This window comes from Peromyscus eremicus, chromosome 14 (assembly GCF_949786415.1).
Source record: "Peromyscus eremicus chromosome 14, PerEre_H2_v1, whole genome shotgun sequence".
Taxonomy (NCBI): Eukaryota; Metazoa; Chordata; class Mammalia; order Rodentia; family Cricetidae; genus Peromyscus; species Peromyscus eremicus.
Genome location: NC_081430.1, coordinates 79168911 through 79186095, shown reverse-complemented (window position 1 = coordinate 79186095; position 17185 = coordinate 79168911). Strand labels below are relative to the sequence as shown.

Below are 17185 nucleotides of genomic sequence, written 5' to 3'. Positions count from 1 at the left end.
CAGTGCTGGCAGGGAGCAGCACTCTCCCAGGAGTAAACATGCTCTTAGGGTGAATCGTCATGGGTGAGGGGAAATAAGGAAACAGTACAACCAGCCTGTGTAAATAGATTCTCTGGAAAACCTAAAATGGCCATGCATGGCTCGCCATGGTCTGAAGTGGTAAACACCCACTTCCCACACAGACAGATACTGAGCTCCTGGGGAGGTGGGGATAGAAATTCCACAGAGTATATTTCTTCCGGGATAGAATGCCCTGATTTAGCACACGACCATCTTTCTTCTCAACTTCCCCGCAAAGCACCACTGACTCACACCACCCATCTCTATTGACTCATGCCACAAAGCCAAGAGAGATACCCTTTCCTCCAAAAGGACTAAGAAAGACTTCACAGTCGTTCTTCAGTGACAAGGACCAAGAAATAGTAGCCTGTCCCTTCCCTTTTTTTCTTGGTAATGTCACTGACCCTGACCTGCAGGCTCTGTACTGGAAGGACCAAATTATAAAAAATTCAAGTTCAAGCAAGAGAGAAAGAAAGGGTTACAGATAAGGGGGGGTGAAAGAGAGGGGTTTTTATTTGTAAAAATTAAGTATTCCTTATTCCTTCCTCCTTCCAAAATACGAACATTGTATATGTGTGTTGATAAACTTCACAGCCTAATTACCTGCAATGTCATTTACAAACACATAATAAAGGCTCCCAGACTAAAGTTAAAGTCATCACTGACTTTCAGAAACTTGGAATGAACCAATTACACTACCTAGGCAGGCTCTTTGATTACAGCTTACTACCAACTGAGGACAAAAGGAAAATACTGGGACATGGTTTTGCTATGGAACATCGAAGTGCATATGAATTCACTTCTAGAAACAAAACTTTTGCTGGTAGAGGGAGTCCCAGAGACTGAATCCTGTGGCTAGACACCTCCCATCCCAACATTACAAGAAGCAGACAATGGGATAATGGAGTAATAGAGTTATGTGACCAAGAAAGTCAATGTTAAAGCAAGGTCAAGCTGGACTGTAGACCTGGCTCTCAGGCCTCCAATAATAATCATCTTTCCTCTCAACATAGGAAGGGCAAAGCCTTTGCTGCCAGGGTAAGCCCTGGGAAAGGCCATCTGGTCCCATCCTCATCTCAATCTTATTGGCCACGATTGACCAAAGTATCTTCATGATCCCAAAGGGCAGACAGCCTAGAAGGCCAGTAACAGGATGTGTTTTCATATAGATATTTTAAATGCACACAAGCCCAGGCCCGTCCCAGTTGCTAACGCTGGTAGATTACTCATTCTTCCTCCCAATCACGTCATGTGTGAGATTCCAGGTGGCTGTGGGATATTTGCTTACAACGGCTACCACTGGTTTCCTTGCAAGCTGTTTATTTTTCCAGCCTCAGGTCATTACATCAGCCCACGGTTTCCAGTTGGGCAAAGAGTATAGACTTGTGGGGGTGGGGATCCAACCAGGAGGTGCCATTGCCTCTGTGACCCCAAACTCCAGTCACAGAAGCTCTCGCAGCAGAAACTTCCTGGGTGGAAAAGCAATCTCAACTGTAGCCAGTGGCCCAGAAGCTGGCCTACAAGAAAAACGTGCCCAAATGAGTAAGGGCAAGAATATTGTCAACTGGCCTACCTGTGACATGTGTACAAACACAGATGTTCTCATGCAAGAAGAAATGGGAATCTTGTTTTAATGCAAAATGTTGAAAAGATGTGTTTCCACTTGGGGTTCCTAATGGTAGCTCTGTCTCCAGGGAACAGAGTGACCATAAGATGCTTCATCCACAGATACACACATGCAGGTCATGGAGGCAAGGGAGGAAAGACTTTAAGATTTAACTCATGGGGCCAGGTTCTGGGTCCTTCTTGCAGCCCCTGATCACATCATGAAAGAGTTTTGTAGGAGAGACAAGAAGAAAGGAAATGAAAAGACACTAGCCTAGGCTTCCAGGGCAAAAGGAAACATGTCGCGGCCCTGGAGTGTTGCCATGGCACACAAAGAGCATGGTGGCCACATCCATGACCCCAGTTCCTGAGAGACAGCACTTTCTCAGAAGAGGAAGCACAGTATTTTGCCATATAGAAACAAAAAGACAGAAATCATAAAAAGGCAAAAAAGATTTATAAAGTATCTTCATACAGTCAGCTTAGAACCAGGGAGTGAAAATGGTCAAATAAGGCTAATTCTTGTCATTTATCTTATCTCTTTACCTTCTTCTATAAAGAGATGGCTTGAACATATTTTAAATGCCAAGTATTTTAAGGAATGTCATGATTCCTAACTCTGGATTAAAAAAAAAAAAAAAACACTCAGCAAGAGTTCACATTTCCTTGAAAAGGCAGCAGAGGCCTGGCCCGCACTCACCTATGACACGCTGCACCCAAGGTCTGGGGTGTTAGCTGGCTAGAAGCATCCTCTTCCCAGATACAGAAAGAATTTCTGGAGCCACGGATGCTTGTGAAGTGAGGTATGAGGGAGGTAGTCATGGAAGAGAGAACCAGAAAGGCAAATCTGGATATGCCAAACTTGCCAAGGACTCAAAAGGCCACAGCAGCCATATGAGCACATGGCAAAGCTTTCCAGAAAGAGCCAGACCCTCCAGGAGGGGAGAAGCCTGGATACGTCTGCAGGCGTGTGTGTCATGTTATTGCACAACTTCAGGCACCCAGTGGAACCTTTCCAACGTCAACAGTCCCCGGGCCAGAAAACAAACCTGGCGTCACAGGGTCTGAGTGTGAAAAAAGGATGTTTAGGGTGTAAAAGAAACTGCAATTGCCTTTTTTCCCCCCTCTGGGAGAAGGCTGAGAAGATGAGCTTTCACCCAGGCATACTTCACAGAGTCTGACTCCAACCTCCCCGTGCATGTGGCTGAAGTTCATCTGAACCCAGAATCTTCCATCAAAACTCTAGTAAAAAATGATCTCAGGTGCTTAACTCTGAGGTTCCAGTCCCTCACGAAGAGCAAATGGACCAGATACAAGTTCTCATCTAAGGATGTCTGATTGGTCGTTAACTGGATTTGCCAACATGTGAGGATGGATAGCATAGCGCAAAAAGGCACTCCACCGAAGCAACCTTGCTTTATTTTGTTTTTAAGTTATTTATGGTAAATGTACATGCCCAGAATTACAAATCTAAAACCGAAGCCTCACAAAACCCTAAAGGGCAATAACTTCGTTTTACATGCAAGGAAAGCAAGACTCAGCAAAGTTGATTGGCTTTCCAAGGCAAGAAAAGGCAGCCTAGGAAACCAGGTCTACATGTCCATCTGATTCCAAAGCCCATGCTTTGACCAGTATGTGGCTTGTGTATAAAAGATTCTCTCCCCCACTGCCTGAAAATCCAGACATCCTGAAGCTTCCTTGGCGACTGGTTGTGATAGCATGCACCGGAACCGAATGGTAAAGCTTGAGAATGGTCCGTGTGAGATGATTGAGTCTTGTGAAGGGCCCCAGGAGTTCCTGTGATGGTACAGGCTGACCTGGAACATCATGAAACTTCTCAGGAGCCACAGCTCCTGCTTCTGCTTGCTCTAGGTAGGGGCCAAAATCTTTGAGTGAGACAACCCCGTGCATACACCTCCCACTCAAATGCCATATTCAACTGTGTATACCAGGGGCCAGAAAAATTTCTCTGTGGAAGATCATAAAGTAAGTATCTTAAGCTTTCCAGGCCATACAGACTCTGTGACAGCTATTTGAGCCTATTCTCATGGGTGAAAATGGTCAAAAACAACAGTGTAGCTGTGTCCCAATAAAACTTTATCTGCAAAAACAGTCAGGTGGCCACTTGTTATCTGCTAAATACTCTTGCAGAACCATGTCTTTTATACCTGATTCCATCAATAAGATTGACAGGTATCAGTCAGTATGGCCAGATAGATGATAATGACAGAGAATATTCTAGTCTGTTAAGTGATTACTAAAACCAAAGCCTAATAATTTTCCTTGATGTGTTTCCTCTAAAGAACAATTAGCTCTCCTGCAACTAGCCTGTCCTACATACTAACCTTATAGAGTCAACAACTATGGAAAATAAAGGTGACTGGGTCACCTCAACAAGAGGAAGATAGTTGTACTTGCCTAGAAGCAATTTCTCAACATGACCCTACGATCATACAATAGAAAACTACATAAACCCGTAGGGGTGGCAATCAGAACTTACACCAGTACTTTATTACACTCAGAGAACACACTGCAGAAAGATATGTGTCACTAGCTTCCTCCAGTCTAGCCACAAGAAGCACTGTCATTGGTTAAGTATGGTGGCACACATCTGTACTCTTAGCACTCAGGAAGTTGAGGCAAGAAGACTCTGAATTCCAGGTTTGCCCTGGCTATACATCAAGGCACTATCCCAAAAAATCAAGAGCTAAAGATATCTATCAGTGGTAGAATGTCTGCAAAGGGTCATAGCATGCACAGGGTCATAGCATGCACAGGGTCACAGCATGCACAGGGTCACAGCATGCACAGGGTCATAGCACGCACAGCACCCCCAAAAAACACCTCATATTATTGTTATCAGCAATGTTGATAGTAATAACTACATGTACCTAAGAACTCACCGTCTAGCCTGGCATCAGTCAAGAAGCACACAGACATTAACTTTGTGAGCCTTTTGAGGGACAAACCATGAGCCTGCCCTATAGGTGAGAACTGAGGCCAGGGAATTTATTTGCCTAGAGTCACTCACTGTGTGTAAATACCTAGATGTTGCTGATTCCAAAGCCTGTGCTTCAACTGCTGTACTATTCTATCATACTCTAGCCCAAGGCAATTCACATGGCCTCTTTTATGTCACCATCCCATCCTTCCATCTTATATCAAATAGTAAGCCAGTCACACGGAGAAACACTGACCAGCCTGAGACATATAGAAAGCCCACCATTCACCTCTTGGTCTCATTCCCTGAACGCCAGCCTCCATACTGCCACCTATAATACAGAGCTGGCACACTCTGTAAAACAGAGAAGCCAATGACAGCACACCCACTCACAGATCAATGGTCACAGAAAACCCTGCCTGCCCACTCAAAGGCAGGAATCCTTTGTCCACAGTCCTTGCCACCCATAAAGGAAGGATATGGCTAAATTAAACTCAGCCAACAACATAAATTATGCCAAGTGATAGTTCTCATAATGATGTCTTAAGTGCAAGAATGATCCTCCCCGACAATAACGCAGCTCTGGTTCGTTGTGATGTTTTCCGTTGGTGAATATTTAGTCTCTACAGATGGCCAGTCAACTTGGTTGGGTTCCATCTTGGTTGGTGGCAAATAATGTTCAAGTAAATCCTATGAATGTGATCATGCCTCAGAATTCATCACCTTTCTACCCAGTCAATGCCAAACCTGACCACCATTCCCGAGACCTCAAAAGATCAAAACAAGAAGGGCATGACTGTAAGTAGCTTGAAAACCTTAAAACAGAGGAATTAAGTCTGTTGGCACTTGAAGTCCAACTTCTGTATGCCCAGCCTGCTCCTTTCAAATTCTCCTGGGTGGCATTTAGAAAGTCAATCAAAATATTAAAACATCTTGACAAAGTTTGACATCCAAACAGATCAACTACTCATAAAAGTTGATCCTGACTAGGATAGAAGAAGAAAATAAAAACTGGAGGAGACTAACTCATCAGATCTCCTTATTTTATAGCTGTAGACAAGTCATGTAATACAAGTTACATGACTTGCCCCAAACCACCCCGTAAAGCCGGGTGGAGTGGACACAACCCCAGCAGAGTGCTGGGAGGAGACTGGGGCGGAAAAATCACTAGTTTGAGATTGACTCGGGCTAAGTAATAAGACCGTCTCGGAAAAGGAGTAGAGGAGGAAGAAGAAGAAAAGGAAGGGGAAAGAGAGAGGAGGAAGGGGAAGGGAAGGCAGATGAGAGAGAGAGAGAAGGAGGGAAACAGATAAAAGGAAATAAATCCACACAATGAGTAGTCATGGAACAGCTATGGGACACCCAGAGACAAAGAATTGAATACATACATAATTCAAGGAAGATTATTTACCTGAATTTCTTACATTGGTGTTATTCAATTTGGAGTCTTTGATTACCAAATGCTTAATCCATAGGGTGGGAGCTGTGATTTCTAGAAAAAAACAAGAAAGAGAATGTGTGTGTATATGGGGGCAAAGAGAATTATGGGACATGGAGTATAACCCAAACTTGCAATAACCTTTTCAGAGGCCTACACATCAAAGCCTCAGCTATCTCCCTCTTGGCATATCAACCTCATCCCAGTGCCAACGTGCTCTCTCTTCCTTGTGACGGAAGCGCTTCTCCCCACCAGCTTCTGAGAGACAACCCCGGCATCCTGTGCTGGGACGGAGAGGAGTCTGAATCCAGAGGCACCAAGCCACTCCATCAAGGAATAAAAATATTATCCCAGGAGGTGAGGAACATGGGCCAAGCCAAGTCCCTCTCAACTGCTTCCCTGGGAGAAGATTTAAAGGGGATAAATCAACAAACGAATGCCAGACACGCCGCAGAGACCAACTGAGAGGAAACAGCTGAAGCAGGGCAGATTCAGCTCCCTGAGCTTCTGCCCCATGTGGGGAAGAAATGAGTGAGTCTAACACATACTCCAACCCCTTCTCCCAATCAAGACGAATACACGCCAAGCACCTTCATCTAGGGCACCTCAGGGTGCCTGCAGGCTCTCGGTACCAGGGTCACCAAGAAGACTGAGGGTGTGGCCATCCTGGGGGGTCACCCTGAAGATACCATGCAGCAACCAAATCTTCAGTGACAGCAGCAGGATGGTCTCCCCAGATGTCATCATCTCGATCCTCCACCCAATCCCCTGGGACTCATGCTTTCTAATGACAAAGGGGGGTGTCTGTGGATTCTTATCGCACCTCTCAGTTCTCACTGAGTGGAGCCTACACTAGGAGCATCCCAGCCATGGTGCCATGGCATGATGTTGTTTTATTTCTCTGTTCCTCTGTCTCACAATCCAGATACACTTGGCTGAGCACTACTAAAATTTTGCTTCATGTTGTCTACTGAAAGCTGAACTTCATGGTCACACTTTCTGGAAACCTGATTCTGCCAAACGTCCTGTTCCTATTCACAGGAATCTGGAGCACTAGGTAAAGTCTCTGCAGAACAGAAGGCCAAGTGCCCGCCGCCTTGAACAGGAGCCAGACTTCTGCACCCCAGCTCCTCCAATCCACTCCCCTTGCCTCCGGGGACTCCTAGCCTTTATTTGGTCACTACCCACTATTGCCCTTGACCTAGAATGTTTCTCCCAAATGTCTTCATTCAACTCCCCAAATCCCTATGCCCTTGCCTAGCCAGCCCCACTTGCCAATCTCTTTCTCCTGCTTCCCTAATGGTGGCCCGTACCCATCACCTTTCCCTCCTCATCCCTGGCCAGTTCTCGCTGTCTGGAATATCCCTGATTCCTTCCTTCTGCTTACAAGATCCAGCACAAGTCCCTTGTCTTGCCAGCTCTTCCCAGAACAATGCCAACTCTTTCTTCCTTAAGTATCTATCACAGTGATAGGACCAAGACGTGGAACTTAGTTCAAGAAGCCCTTCTAGGGGTTTCAGTGGGAGGAAGACTGACACTCATATCCTTCCTTCTCACCCCCACCTCACCCCCCAACCCCCAGCAACCCTGTGCCACTCTAGACACAGAGTGGGCAGTTCTAAGGGCTGAGTCCCGTGCTGAAGAGCTGAAGACTAACTGCCTTCGCCAGCCTTTCTCACCACGCCCCCCTGGTCTTGGCAGCTTGGAGGGTCTGTCTAAACCATGTTTTTGTTGGACATTGGGCTACGGGCAGAAAGCCTGGGAAGAACAGAGGACCATTCCAGAGGTAGAGAGTGTGCACAAGTCACTTGGAGGCTTCGCATTTTTTTAAAAGGTTGGGGCAAACCAGCTTGCACTGGGGAAAAAAATTTGAAATTAAGAAAGGAAAAAATAATAATGGAATTTAAACAGACGTGTAAAGCTAATATCTTGCCCAATTCTGAAATTAAAAAAGAAAAAATAAATAATAGTGAAACTTAAACAAACATATAAAGCTGATATCTTGCCCAATTCTGAACATGAGTGGAAAGAGTAAGAGTGGAAAGTAAAAAAAAATGGCTTACCATCTCCGTCGAATACAGGCTGGGTCTCCATCGTGGGGGTGGGCTTAGAGCCGTCATCTGAATTGAGGGTTAAAAAGAAACGAAAAGAGACTACCATTATTGAGGTAAATACTATCTACTCTCCAGAACTGTTGAATGGTTGGGGTTTGTACAAGGCCAAAGAAAAAGGAAGAGGAGGAAGGAAGAGGAGGGAAGCAGAGCCAGAGAGAGACACAATAAAGCAAACCCAGGTGTGTGCTCATCCCAGGGACGCACAAGGAGCTAGGACTCACGGCAATGGAGACTTCTTCCTCATAAAGCTGAGGTTTCTGTAGGACTCTTCCAGCCTACCACACCCCACAGCAGAGTAGGGTGGGAAGCCCCCCACCCAGCAGTCCTGAGCTTTGTCTAGGCAGGTTAACACTGGCAGCCCTATGGCATACAAGCCCGGCGTCTCCACTTCAACTCCCATCCTCCAGCACAAGGCAAGCCGTTTAGACGCTTTCTAATGGCCCTGGTTAAAGAGCTTAGACCAGACTCCTCCCTCGTTGCTTCTCCATCCCTGCCTTGAATAGATGGAAAGCATTGCCTCCCTCGCACACACTGGAGAGAGGCAACAGCATCCCACTGAACATTTACATTGTGAAGCAACACACACAGAAATTCCCTGCAGCAGGTTGGCGAAGGGGATGGGAAACAATCCCGGAAATTGCTGAGATCACCCGGGCCTCACTTTGACATTTCTATCACAGATGATGGGAGCAGGGTACTCCCAGTAGCAAAGTCCCGGTGCTTATCTCTCAGTACCTTTGGCAGCTCTTTCTGTAGAGAGCAAGAACCTCCGTGTGTCAGGAGTCAGCTTAGACGGTTTATTTACCTGCCAGGACTCTGTTTTCATCAAGGTCCCCAAACCCTCAGCTTAGAAAATGTTTTGCAACGGTTTCACTGTTGCCCAGTGAAGGAGTATTTTTAGACCATTTTCTCCAATCACCCTCTAAAGAAAATGTTAGTGGATAGAAGATAATAAACATTGCTGTACCGTGTATACCCATTTGTACTATAGAAGTAAAAAGAGTACGTATTTTCTCAATCCCCGAGAAACCACTATTCCACACCCCCTGAGCAAAGGAGGAGGGCGGTTATCTCTGGCCATCCTGAGGATAGTTTAGAGATTTTTCTTTGTTTTCTTCCTCAGCGGGAGGAGAAAGGGTGAGAGCTATTGTTTCAGCCAGTTTGATGATTACACAGTCCCTCCTCCCAAGACCCCCCAGAGATCAGTTAGAATGGAACGCTATGTTCCCTGGGCATTAACTATTTATAGAGAGGCCTCGCTCTCACATAATCCATGAGACACCAATCCGACCACCAATAATAACAGTGCCCCACCATCTGGAGCTCTGGTACCTTCCCTCATCTCCCTGCACCTTATCAGAGCGGGGAGAGAGAATAATTCAGCTCTCTTGCTGGTGTCAACCCTAGAGGTTGAGGCCAGCAATCTGACGGTACTGTAACACCTGACCCTGGTATCGCTGTCATGTGCTCACACACCAAGCCCCAACTCTCACTGGGGCCAAAGCAATCCCGGACTACCTGACATCCATCCCAAGAAATGAGACAGAGCAGAAAGACAGGCTTAAGTACATTACACTGAATATCTTATTTGCCTCAAACTGGATCCCCTAATGGGCGTCTTTTGATGTCAAACCATGTGAGCTTGATCTGGAAGTCATTGAAGGAGAATAAACACCAAACAGAGCCACACAATGTCATTTTTTTTTAAAACAGCACCGCTTCCCCCGACTCTATTAACACCTCTTTCCATTGAATTCAACAAGCCACTGAATGGAGTCCCCTGGCAGCTGCAATGCACATTTGGTCTGGTCACTCCTGCCAGATGCAGAGTTCAATGTGAATAGTTCAGCACAGTGCACTCAGCCCCCTCCTGGCAGGGTGGCTTCACTTTAGGAGCCTTGAGAGCTAACAAAGGAAAGGCAAGGTCAGAAGTCAACAGGGAGAGTCCAGATCCAAGAGCTTATGTAATATTTCACATTTGATGTAGACATTAAAATGTCTACACGAGAGCTACCTCTCTGTCTGGAGCAAGATAACTAAAAATAGTCTGCCTCCTTCTCCTGGCATCCGGATGAAAGCCTGGGTCCAGCCACCTGGTCTAGTCATCAGCAGAGAAGGTCTGTAGAGAGCAAGAAGGCTTCCCAGGGAAGATCCGCACTTCTGCTGGTGGGGGACCTCAGACCTAGGTATGGAAGCCCACAGAGCATGAAGCGGAGGCAGGGGGGTGAGTCTTCCTGCTGGGTCGGGTCACTGAGGGTGAAGAGGTACAGCTGCTCTGTGCAGGGCGGCCCTAGATGGAAAGCTTTATGAAGTGAGAAAAGTCAAGGTACTCTGCTGCCAGGAGCCACCTGTGAAGTCCAGCACACCCCAAAGCCATGAAGCCACGCCAAATCCAACAGAACTCTCTAACCATCAACTCCGGGCACCTGGGCACCTGGCTTCTGACCTACCAAATAAGCACAATTTTTTTTTTTTTTTTTTAATAAACATAGGTCCAAGGCTTGGGTCCAAGGTCCACAGCCATCCTGCTTCCTGGCAAGCCTTGGAGAAGCACCAGGCCCCACACTGGGCCCTGGATTTCTACATGTGCCCTTGGCTTCCAGATCCCTAGAGGGACCTCACACTGGCCCTTCTTTCCATCCGTACGTTGCCTAACCTAAACCCCTCACTCTGTCTGGGCAGCAATATCATCTGTTAAACATGAAAGATGCCTGCCTACTAAGCCTCAGGACACTGGCACTCTGTGGAGTGTGAATAACCATAAAATACTGTTAAAGGAGTTATTCGACTCCATGGGTATTAACCGTCTTATTTGAATTACTTACTTGTAAGACTCGATTTATGAAATTAAGATCCTATCAAAGTTTTTAAAGCCTATCAAATAGACCTTACAATTCAATAAGATGACAACTTCATTTTAAAACTTGGCAGAATATTTTAATAAGCATCTCTCTCTCTCTCTCTCTCTCTCTCTCTCTCTCTCTCTCTCTCTCACACACACACACACACACACACACACACACACACACACACACACACGTGCGCGCACATGCCAAAGACATAGAGATGTGTAATAAACACACTAATCATGTTCAGTGCCATTCATCATTAGGAGGTACAAATATACACAATGAAGGTGCTTGCCTGTAATCCCAGCAAGCAGAGGCAGGAGAATTACTACACATTCAAGGCCAGCCTGTGCTACATAGTGAGTTTCAGACCAGTCAGGGCTACACAACAAGTTCCTGTATCAAACAAACAAACCAAATGACCCCACAAGATACCACTGAGTACCCACAAGAATGGCTAAAATAGAAGACAGATAATAATAAGTGTTGGCAAGGATGTGGAGAAAATGGAGCCCTTTCTGTTCACTGTTGGTGGGAATACACAACTGGACAGCCACTTTGAAGAATAATTTGGCAATTTCTTTGAAAAACGAAAGACAAATTTTCAACTCCCAAATTCCACTCCCAGGAATCTATGAACGAGAAATGTTCTAGGAAAGACATGTACACAAAAGTAGCAGGCATTACTCAAATACAGCAAATATAGAAGCTTCTGATTTGGATTTTTATATGTATATTTATTTATTTATTTGTTGGAAGAGGAAGGCACATGTATGCCATGATGCTGAGTAGAAGACACAGGACAACTTACAGGAGTCTATTCTTTCCTTCCACTGTGTGAGTTCCAGGGATTGAACTTGGGTTGTAGATTTGGTGGCAAGCCCCTTTACCTGCTGAGCCATCTCACCAACCCCAAAAGCCTTAAAGTTTTCAGCAATCCAAAGGTCTATCAACTGGCAAGCATGTACATTATGATATGCCTATTTAAAGGAATACTATTTTCAGCAATAGAGAGGAATGAATAACTAAAACATGAAAATATACACCCGATGACCTTCAAAACATAATAAATGGAAGACGGGATGTAACTACTGCCATGGTAGGACACATTTAGACAGCCCAGATTTACAAAAGTGAACGCATCATGATGGGAAGCAGCTCCACAGAGGAGCTGAGGCTGGGAAAAGGTAAAACTATAAACAAGCTAAAAGTTCTGCAGGGAAGTGATGGAAACTGTCTCTGGCAATTGTTGAGTGACTCAAGGGATCCGCTAAATTCACTGGATTTTTACATTTAGAATGAACGGGGTGTTGTTTGTTTGTTTGTTTGTTTGTTTTTCTGATAAGTTACATTTCAATAAAAGCTCTTCGAGCCAAAATGAGGGACTGCCAGAGTCACTAGCGAAAATCCCCTGGTGGCAGCCGCTAGGTTATTGAATCAGTGGTTAAGTTGAAGAGGGGAAGAACTCGTCCATATATTTTAAAGATAAATCTACCCAAATCTAAGTTTACTTGTGTGTGTGTGTGATGATCTCATTTGCCTGGGGCTTATTCTGGGTGATTTGGTTTTTTGGAACTCAAATAGTAAGACTTTATTTCTACTTGATGTCAAAACACACTTCCAGACCAAGAGGAGAGAGGGAGAGAGAGGAACAGTGTTTCAAACAGAGGAGGGTTTCGAACATAATTTTTCTTATAGGGAGGGAGAAAAAATACAAATTTGAAAATAAAAATAAGCAAATAAGGCAAAAGAGGGGATTTCGCAAGGGCGACCGACCATCGCAATCCCATTATCACATTTTGCAATGCTCAGTTTCTGGCAGGTGGCTCCCCTCCTCCGTCTGCACCATCAGCCAGGGAGGAGGAAGCCATCAGGCAGATGAAAGGAGAGTTGGAGTGCAAGTCAGGCCTCAGAGGCAGTGAGCAGCTTTGGAAACTGCCCAGCCCCAGAGCCGCTGCATGTGGCCTTCCAAGGTTGCCCAGCCCCCACCACTGCCTTGTCCTTGCAGGTGCGGCCCCTGCATGGGCTCTGGGAGCCTATAAAGACAGTGGGTGTGTGTGACAGCACAATTCCTTCCCTGCGAGAAGGCCTGGCCCACGCACAGACAGCTGGAAGTCACTTCGACCCCCGATGACACCGTTCAAAGCCTCCTCTGTTTGGCTTTTTGATTTCTGATTGACATTCGCTGGCGAGGGGGGGACAAATGCTGGGTTGAAGACAATGTTGATCCGCTCCGACTATTCTCAAGGAAAGACTTTTCAGAATAACAAACAAAACAAAATAAAAACCCCAAAACATTGGTGTGCTTCAGGGACTGAATAGAGCCCAAGAGATCCAGGGAAGCAGGGCTGGCCCTTTGAAGGGGCTGCAAGTCCATTGAGGAGTTAATTGTCTGGGTGTACAATGAGTTTATTCTGACCACATACAAAGAGCTTTCTCTTCCAGGTCCTTCAAAAGCAAGTGTGTCAAAGGGGCCAAAGGAGGAATCTGTATTAATGGCATCTCTTGGGGTTTCCCAAGGTGGAGTGTTGAGCAATGAGAAAAATAACAAAAAACAAAAAACCAGCAACTTCCACCCCCACAACCTGAGATGTGGAAGGTTCCTCAACAAGCCCAAGTTCCCTCGGATCCTTGAACTCATCTCAAACCACGTCAACTACTGTGACCCTCCTGTATATTCTTTAATGACACCACTGTCTATCTCTTGTGGGAATAAACTAAACCCTGGTATAACCAGAAATTCTTGCTTTTGGAGGGACCATATTTATGTGATTCAAAATCCAGTATGGAAGTAAAGGTGACTTCTTCGGGCATCCTGTTTACAAAAGTCTTTTAAGCAGCTGGCCTTGGTCACACCGGGAAGATGGAGTACTGGATAACCTCTGCATCTCCTGAGACGCATGGCCCCTGGTTAAAGAGGCTCTTAAGCTGGCTGAAAGTTGTCCCTGTGCTGACCTGTGAAAGCAGAGTGTGTCTGGGCACTTCCAGCTCGCTGGAAGCCAGAGGTCTATGTTTTACAGCTGTTTCTATCCACCTAAACACTTCCCCTTCAACTTAAGAACACGTTTAATGCTGCTTTTGCAAGCATTGTCCCCATATCCCTTTGAATAAGAACAAAAAGCCAAGACTAGCTAGGAATGCAGAGGAGAGACAGACAAAAAGAAAGAAAAGGAAGTTGAAGAGAAAAGAGGAGGAGGAGGAGGGGGAGGGGGAGGGGGAGGGAGAGGGGGGGGCACCTCTAACACGTGAATCAGTTGAAGACCGGATTCACATCGATCTCTGAACCGACTTTTTAAAAACTTCTTATTGTAAAAGATGCGCTCAAATTGTTTATGCAAATACAATGTCATGTTCCACTTTCTACGAGGGCTGGGGATGGAACTCGGATGGCAGAGTGCTTCCCTTGCATGACAAAGCCCTGAGTTTGGTCCTGAGCACTGCATAAACCAAGGCTGTTTGTGGACACCTGTATCCTAGCACTTGGGAGGGAGAGGCAGGAGGATCATAAGTTCAAAGCTAGCCTAGGGAGATCTAGAACCAACCCCCCCCCCCCTTCGTGGATACTGAAGGATGACTGTAATTATATAGATACAAAATTATAGTGCAAAATCAAGAAGCTGATATTGGCATCATCCATCCTTATCCAGAGCTCCACAGTTTCACATGCACTTGTTTGGGTGTGTGCAGCTCTGAATCATTTCATCCACGTATAGATCCATGTCTCATCAGAGTCATACAGAACTATCCCATCACCTCGGAGGCTACCGTGGGGCTTCCTCTTTATGGTCATGCTTTCTCTCCTCCACACCTGGCAACTCCTCATTTGTTCTCCTTCTCTATAGTCTCGTCATTTCTAGAACATTGTATAAATGGAATTGTATAGTGTCTGAGCTTTTGAAATCGGCTTTGTGTGTGTGTGTGTGTGTGTGTGTGTGTGTGTGTGTGCGCGCGCGTGCGCGCGCGCGCATGTGTGTATTCAAGCATGCACGAGCACACTTTGCACAACACCCTTGACAGCTTTCCAAGTTGATGTTACATAGACTGCTGAGTATCATCTGTGGTACAGATTTGACACGGCTCATCTCACCTGCCGAAGGACATTTGGGTTGTCTCTATTTTGACATTATAGATGAAGCGGCTATACATTATATACGGGTGATTTTGTGGATCCTTAAAATAAAGATCTTAAGGATCTTTGGTTCCTTAGAATAATTGTTCAGAAATATAATTGATTTATTAGGGTTAAGTATAGGCTTGGATTTTTTTTTTCTTTTACAGAAACTTCCAGCCAGGGAGGGTGGTTCACGCCTCTAATCCCAGCTCTTAGAAGGCTAAAGCCATAGAACCATGAGTTAAAGATCCAGCCTGAGCTACACAGCTAGACTCTATCAAATGAATGGAAAAAAAAAAAAGGAGAGAAAGAGCAGTGGAGACGGGGAGGGGAGAGGAAGAGGAAGGAGTTTCCAAAGCATTCCATCGTGTCTGTTCTATGTAAATCCTCACCAGCAGTGTATGAGGGATGCGGCTTTTCTGTCACCTCCCCAACACTTAGTATGAGGGCCATTTTTAACCCTTCTAACCGTGGCAGCTCACCATGGGCTTCATTTACATTTCCTGTAGTGTTGAACATCTTCCACCAGCTCTTAGCCCTCTGTAGGTCTGCTTTGGTGAAGTGTCTGTGCATACAACCTGCCCACTTGTTAACCGAAAATTTTTCTAACTGTTGAGTTTATAGAGCTGTTTGTATGTTCTAGACACAAGGCCTGTGTCAGGCATAAGCTTTGCAAATATTTCCTCACATCTTGAGTGGTAAAATTTTTCACAAGGACTCTTTTAAAAGTTGTAACAGCTTTACATTCCACAGTGCAGACTATGATCCGTTACGAATTCATTTTTTTTTTCATAAAGCATGACATTTAGGTTGAGGTTTTAAGAATGCTCCAATTTTTCTGTTTGTTTGATTTTATTATTTTTAATTAGGCATATACATGTATGTCTGTGTTAGACAGGTGTCTGCAGAGGCCAGAAGGCAGTGTCTGATTGGCTGGAGTTGGAGTTACCAATGTTATGAGGTGCCTGCTGTGTGTGCTGGGAACTGAACTCAGGTCCTCTGGAAGAGCAGCAAGCACTCTTAACTGCTGGACCATCTCTTCAGCCCCTGTTTTTCTATTGTGTGTTTGGTCTGTGGATGCCAGTTGCTACAGTACCCTTGGCTGGGTGGCCTGTCCTTCCTGCACTGAATTGCCTTTGTCTCTCTATTAGACATCTATTCTGGTGTAGGTATCTCTGGGTTCTCTATTTCCCCATTGACTTGGGTGTATCTGTCCTTCCACCAACACCCTACTGTCTTCATTGTCACAGCTTTATATCTTAAAACAGATTAAACTATTCCACCCACCTTTTCTTTAAAAAAAAAAAAAAGTGTTTTAGCTACTCTGATCTATTTCCTTGGCATGGAAATTTGATGATAAGCGGTCCTGAATCTCATCTCCGTCTTCCTGCAGGTACAAAATCAGCTCAGTGAGACCTGGGAATGGCAGTTCATCCACCTTCACTACAGGAGCACAGGAGCTGCATGGCCCTCAGAGCTGGGGCTAAGGAATAAGAATGGCCCTGAGACACATCCAAGCACAGGGCCTTATTCCTGGCTGTCTCTCAGGTGGTGTTCTCAACTTTGGACTTAACTCAGGAACAATGAGCAAGCAAGCTTATTCCCACTGGCCTGAGTTCTCTCACCTGGACTTCAGAGGTTCTGGGAAGAGTCAGCCAGAGGGTGGGAAGAGTCAGCCAGAGGGTAGGAAGTCTCAGAACTTGTCAATGGTCTATACTCATCCCAGGCTGCTCCTCTCAGGGTCTTTCCTCAGAGGCTTTGACAAAAACAGCTACCAACTAGAGCTGTTCTAAGAGGCCACCCACCCACCTTCCCTTCCCTGGAGAAGTGACACATTCTAAGAACCTAGAAACTGTTGGTCCCTTGAAGGTCCATGTCCACTTGAAGCTTGCCTCTGTCACAAAAGGCTGAGGACCTAATAATCCTGATGTGGTCCTCACAAAGTGAGGCTAGGGTTCTTAACATTTTCACTAACGACTATAGCTTCAGTGGCTAAAACAAATCTGAACCTTGCAAGCTCCGAATAAACATTTACCCAATAAAAGAAGCATGCACAAAATACCAACA

General features: G+C 45.4%; 1 protein-coding gene across 1 annotated transcript in view; it reads right to left on the bottom strand.

Annotated features, from left to right (window-relative positions):
• The window catches only part of Smoc1 (SPARC related modular calcium binding 1), a 166212-nt gene that overhangs the window by 28863 nt on the left and 120164 nt on the right, over window positions 1-17185 (bottom strand). Inside the window, exons 6-7 of the mRNA XM_059279074.1 lie at window positions 8108-8164; window positions 6018-6098 (exon numbers count right to left, since the gene is read on the bottom strand). Of these exons, the coding sequence (XP_059135057.1) occupies window positions 6018-6098; window positions 8108-8164 (138 nt within the window). The remainder of the gene's footprint in view (window positions 1-6017; window positions 6099-8107; window positions 8165-17185) is intronic.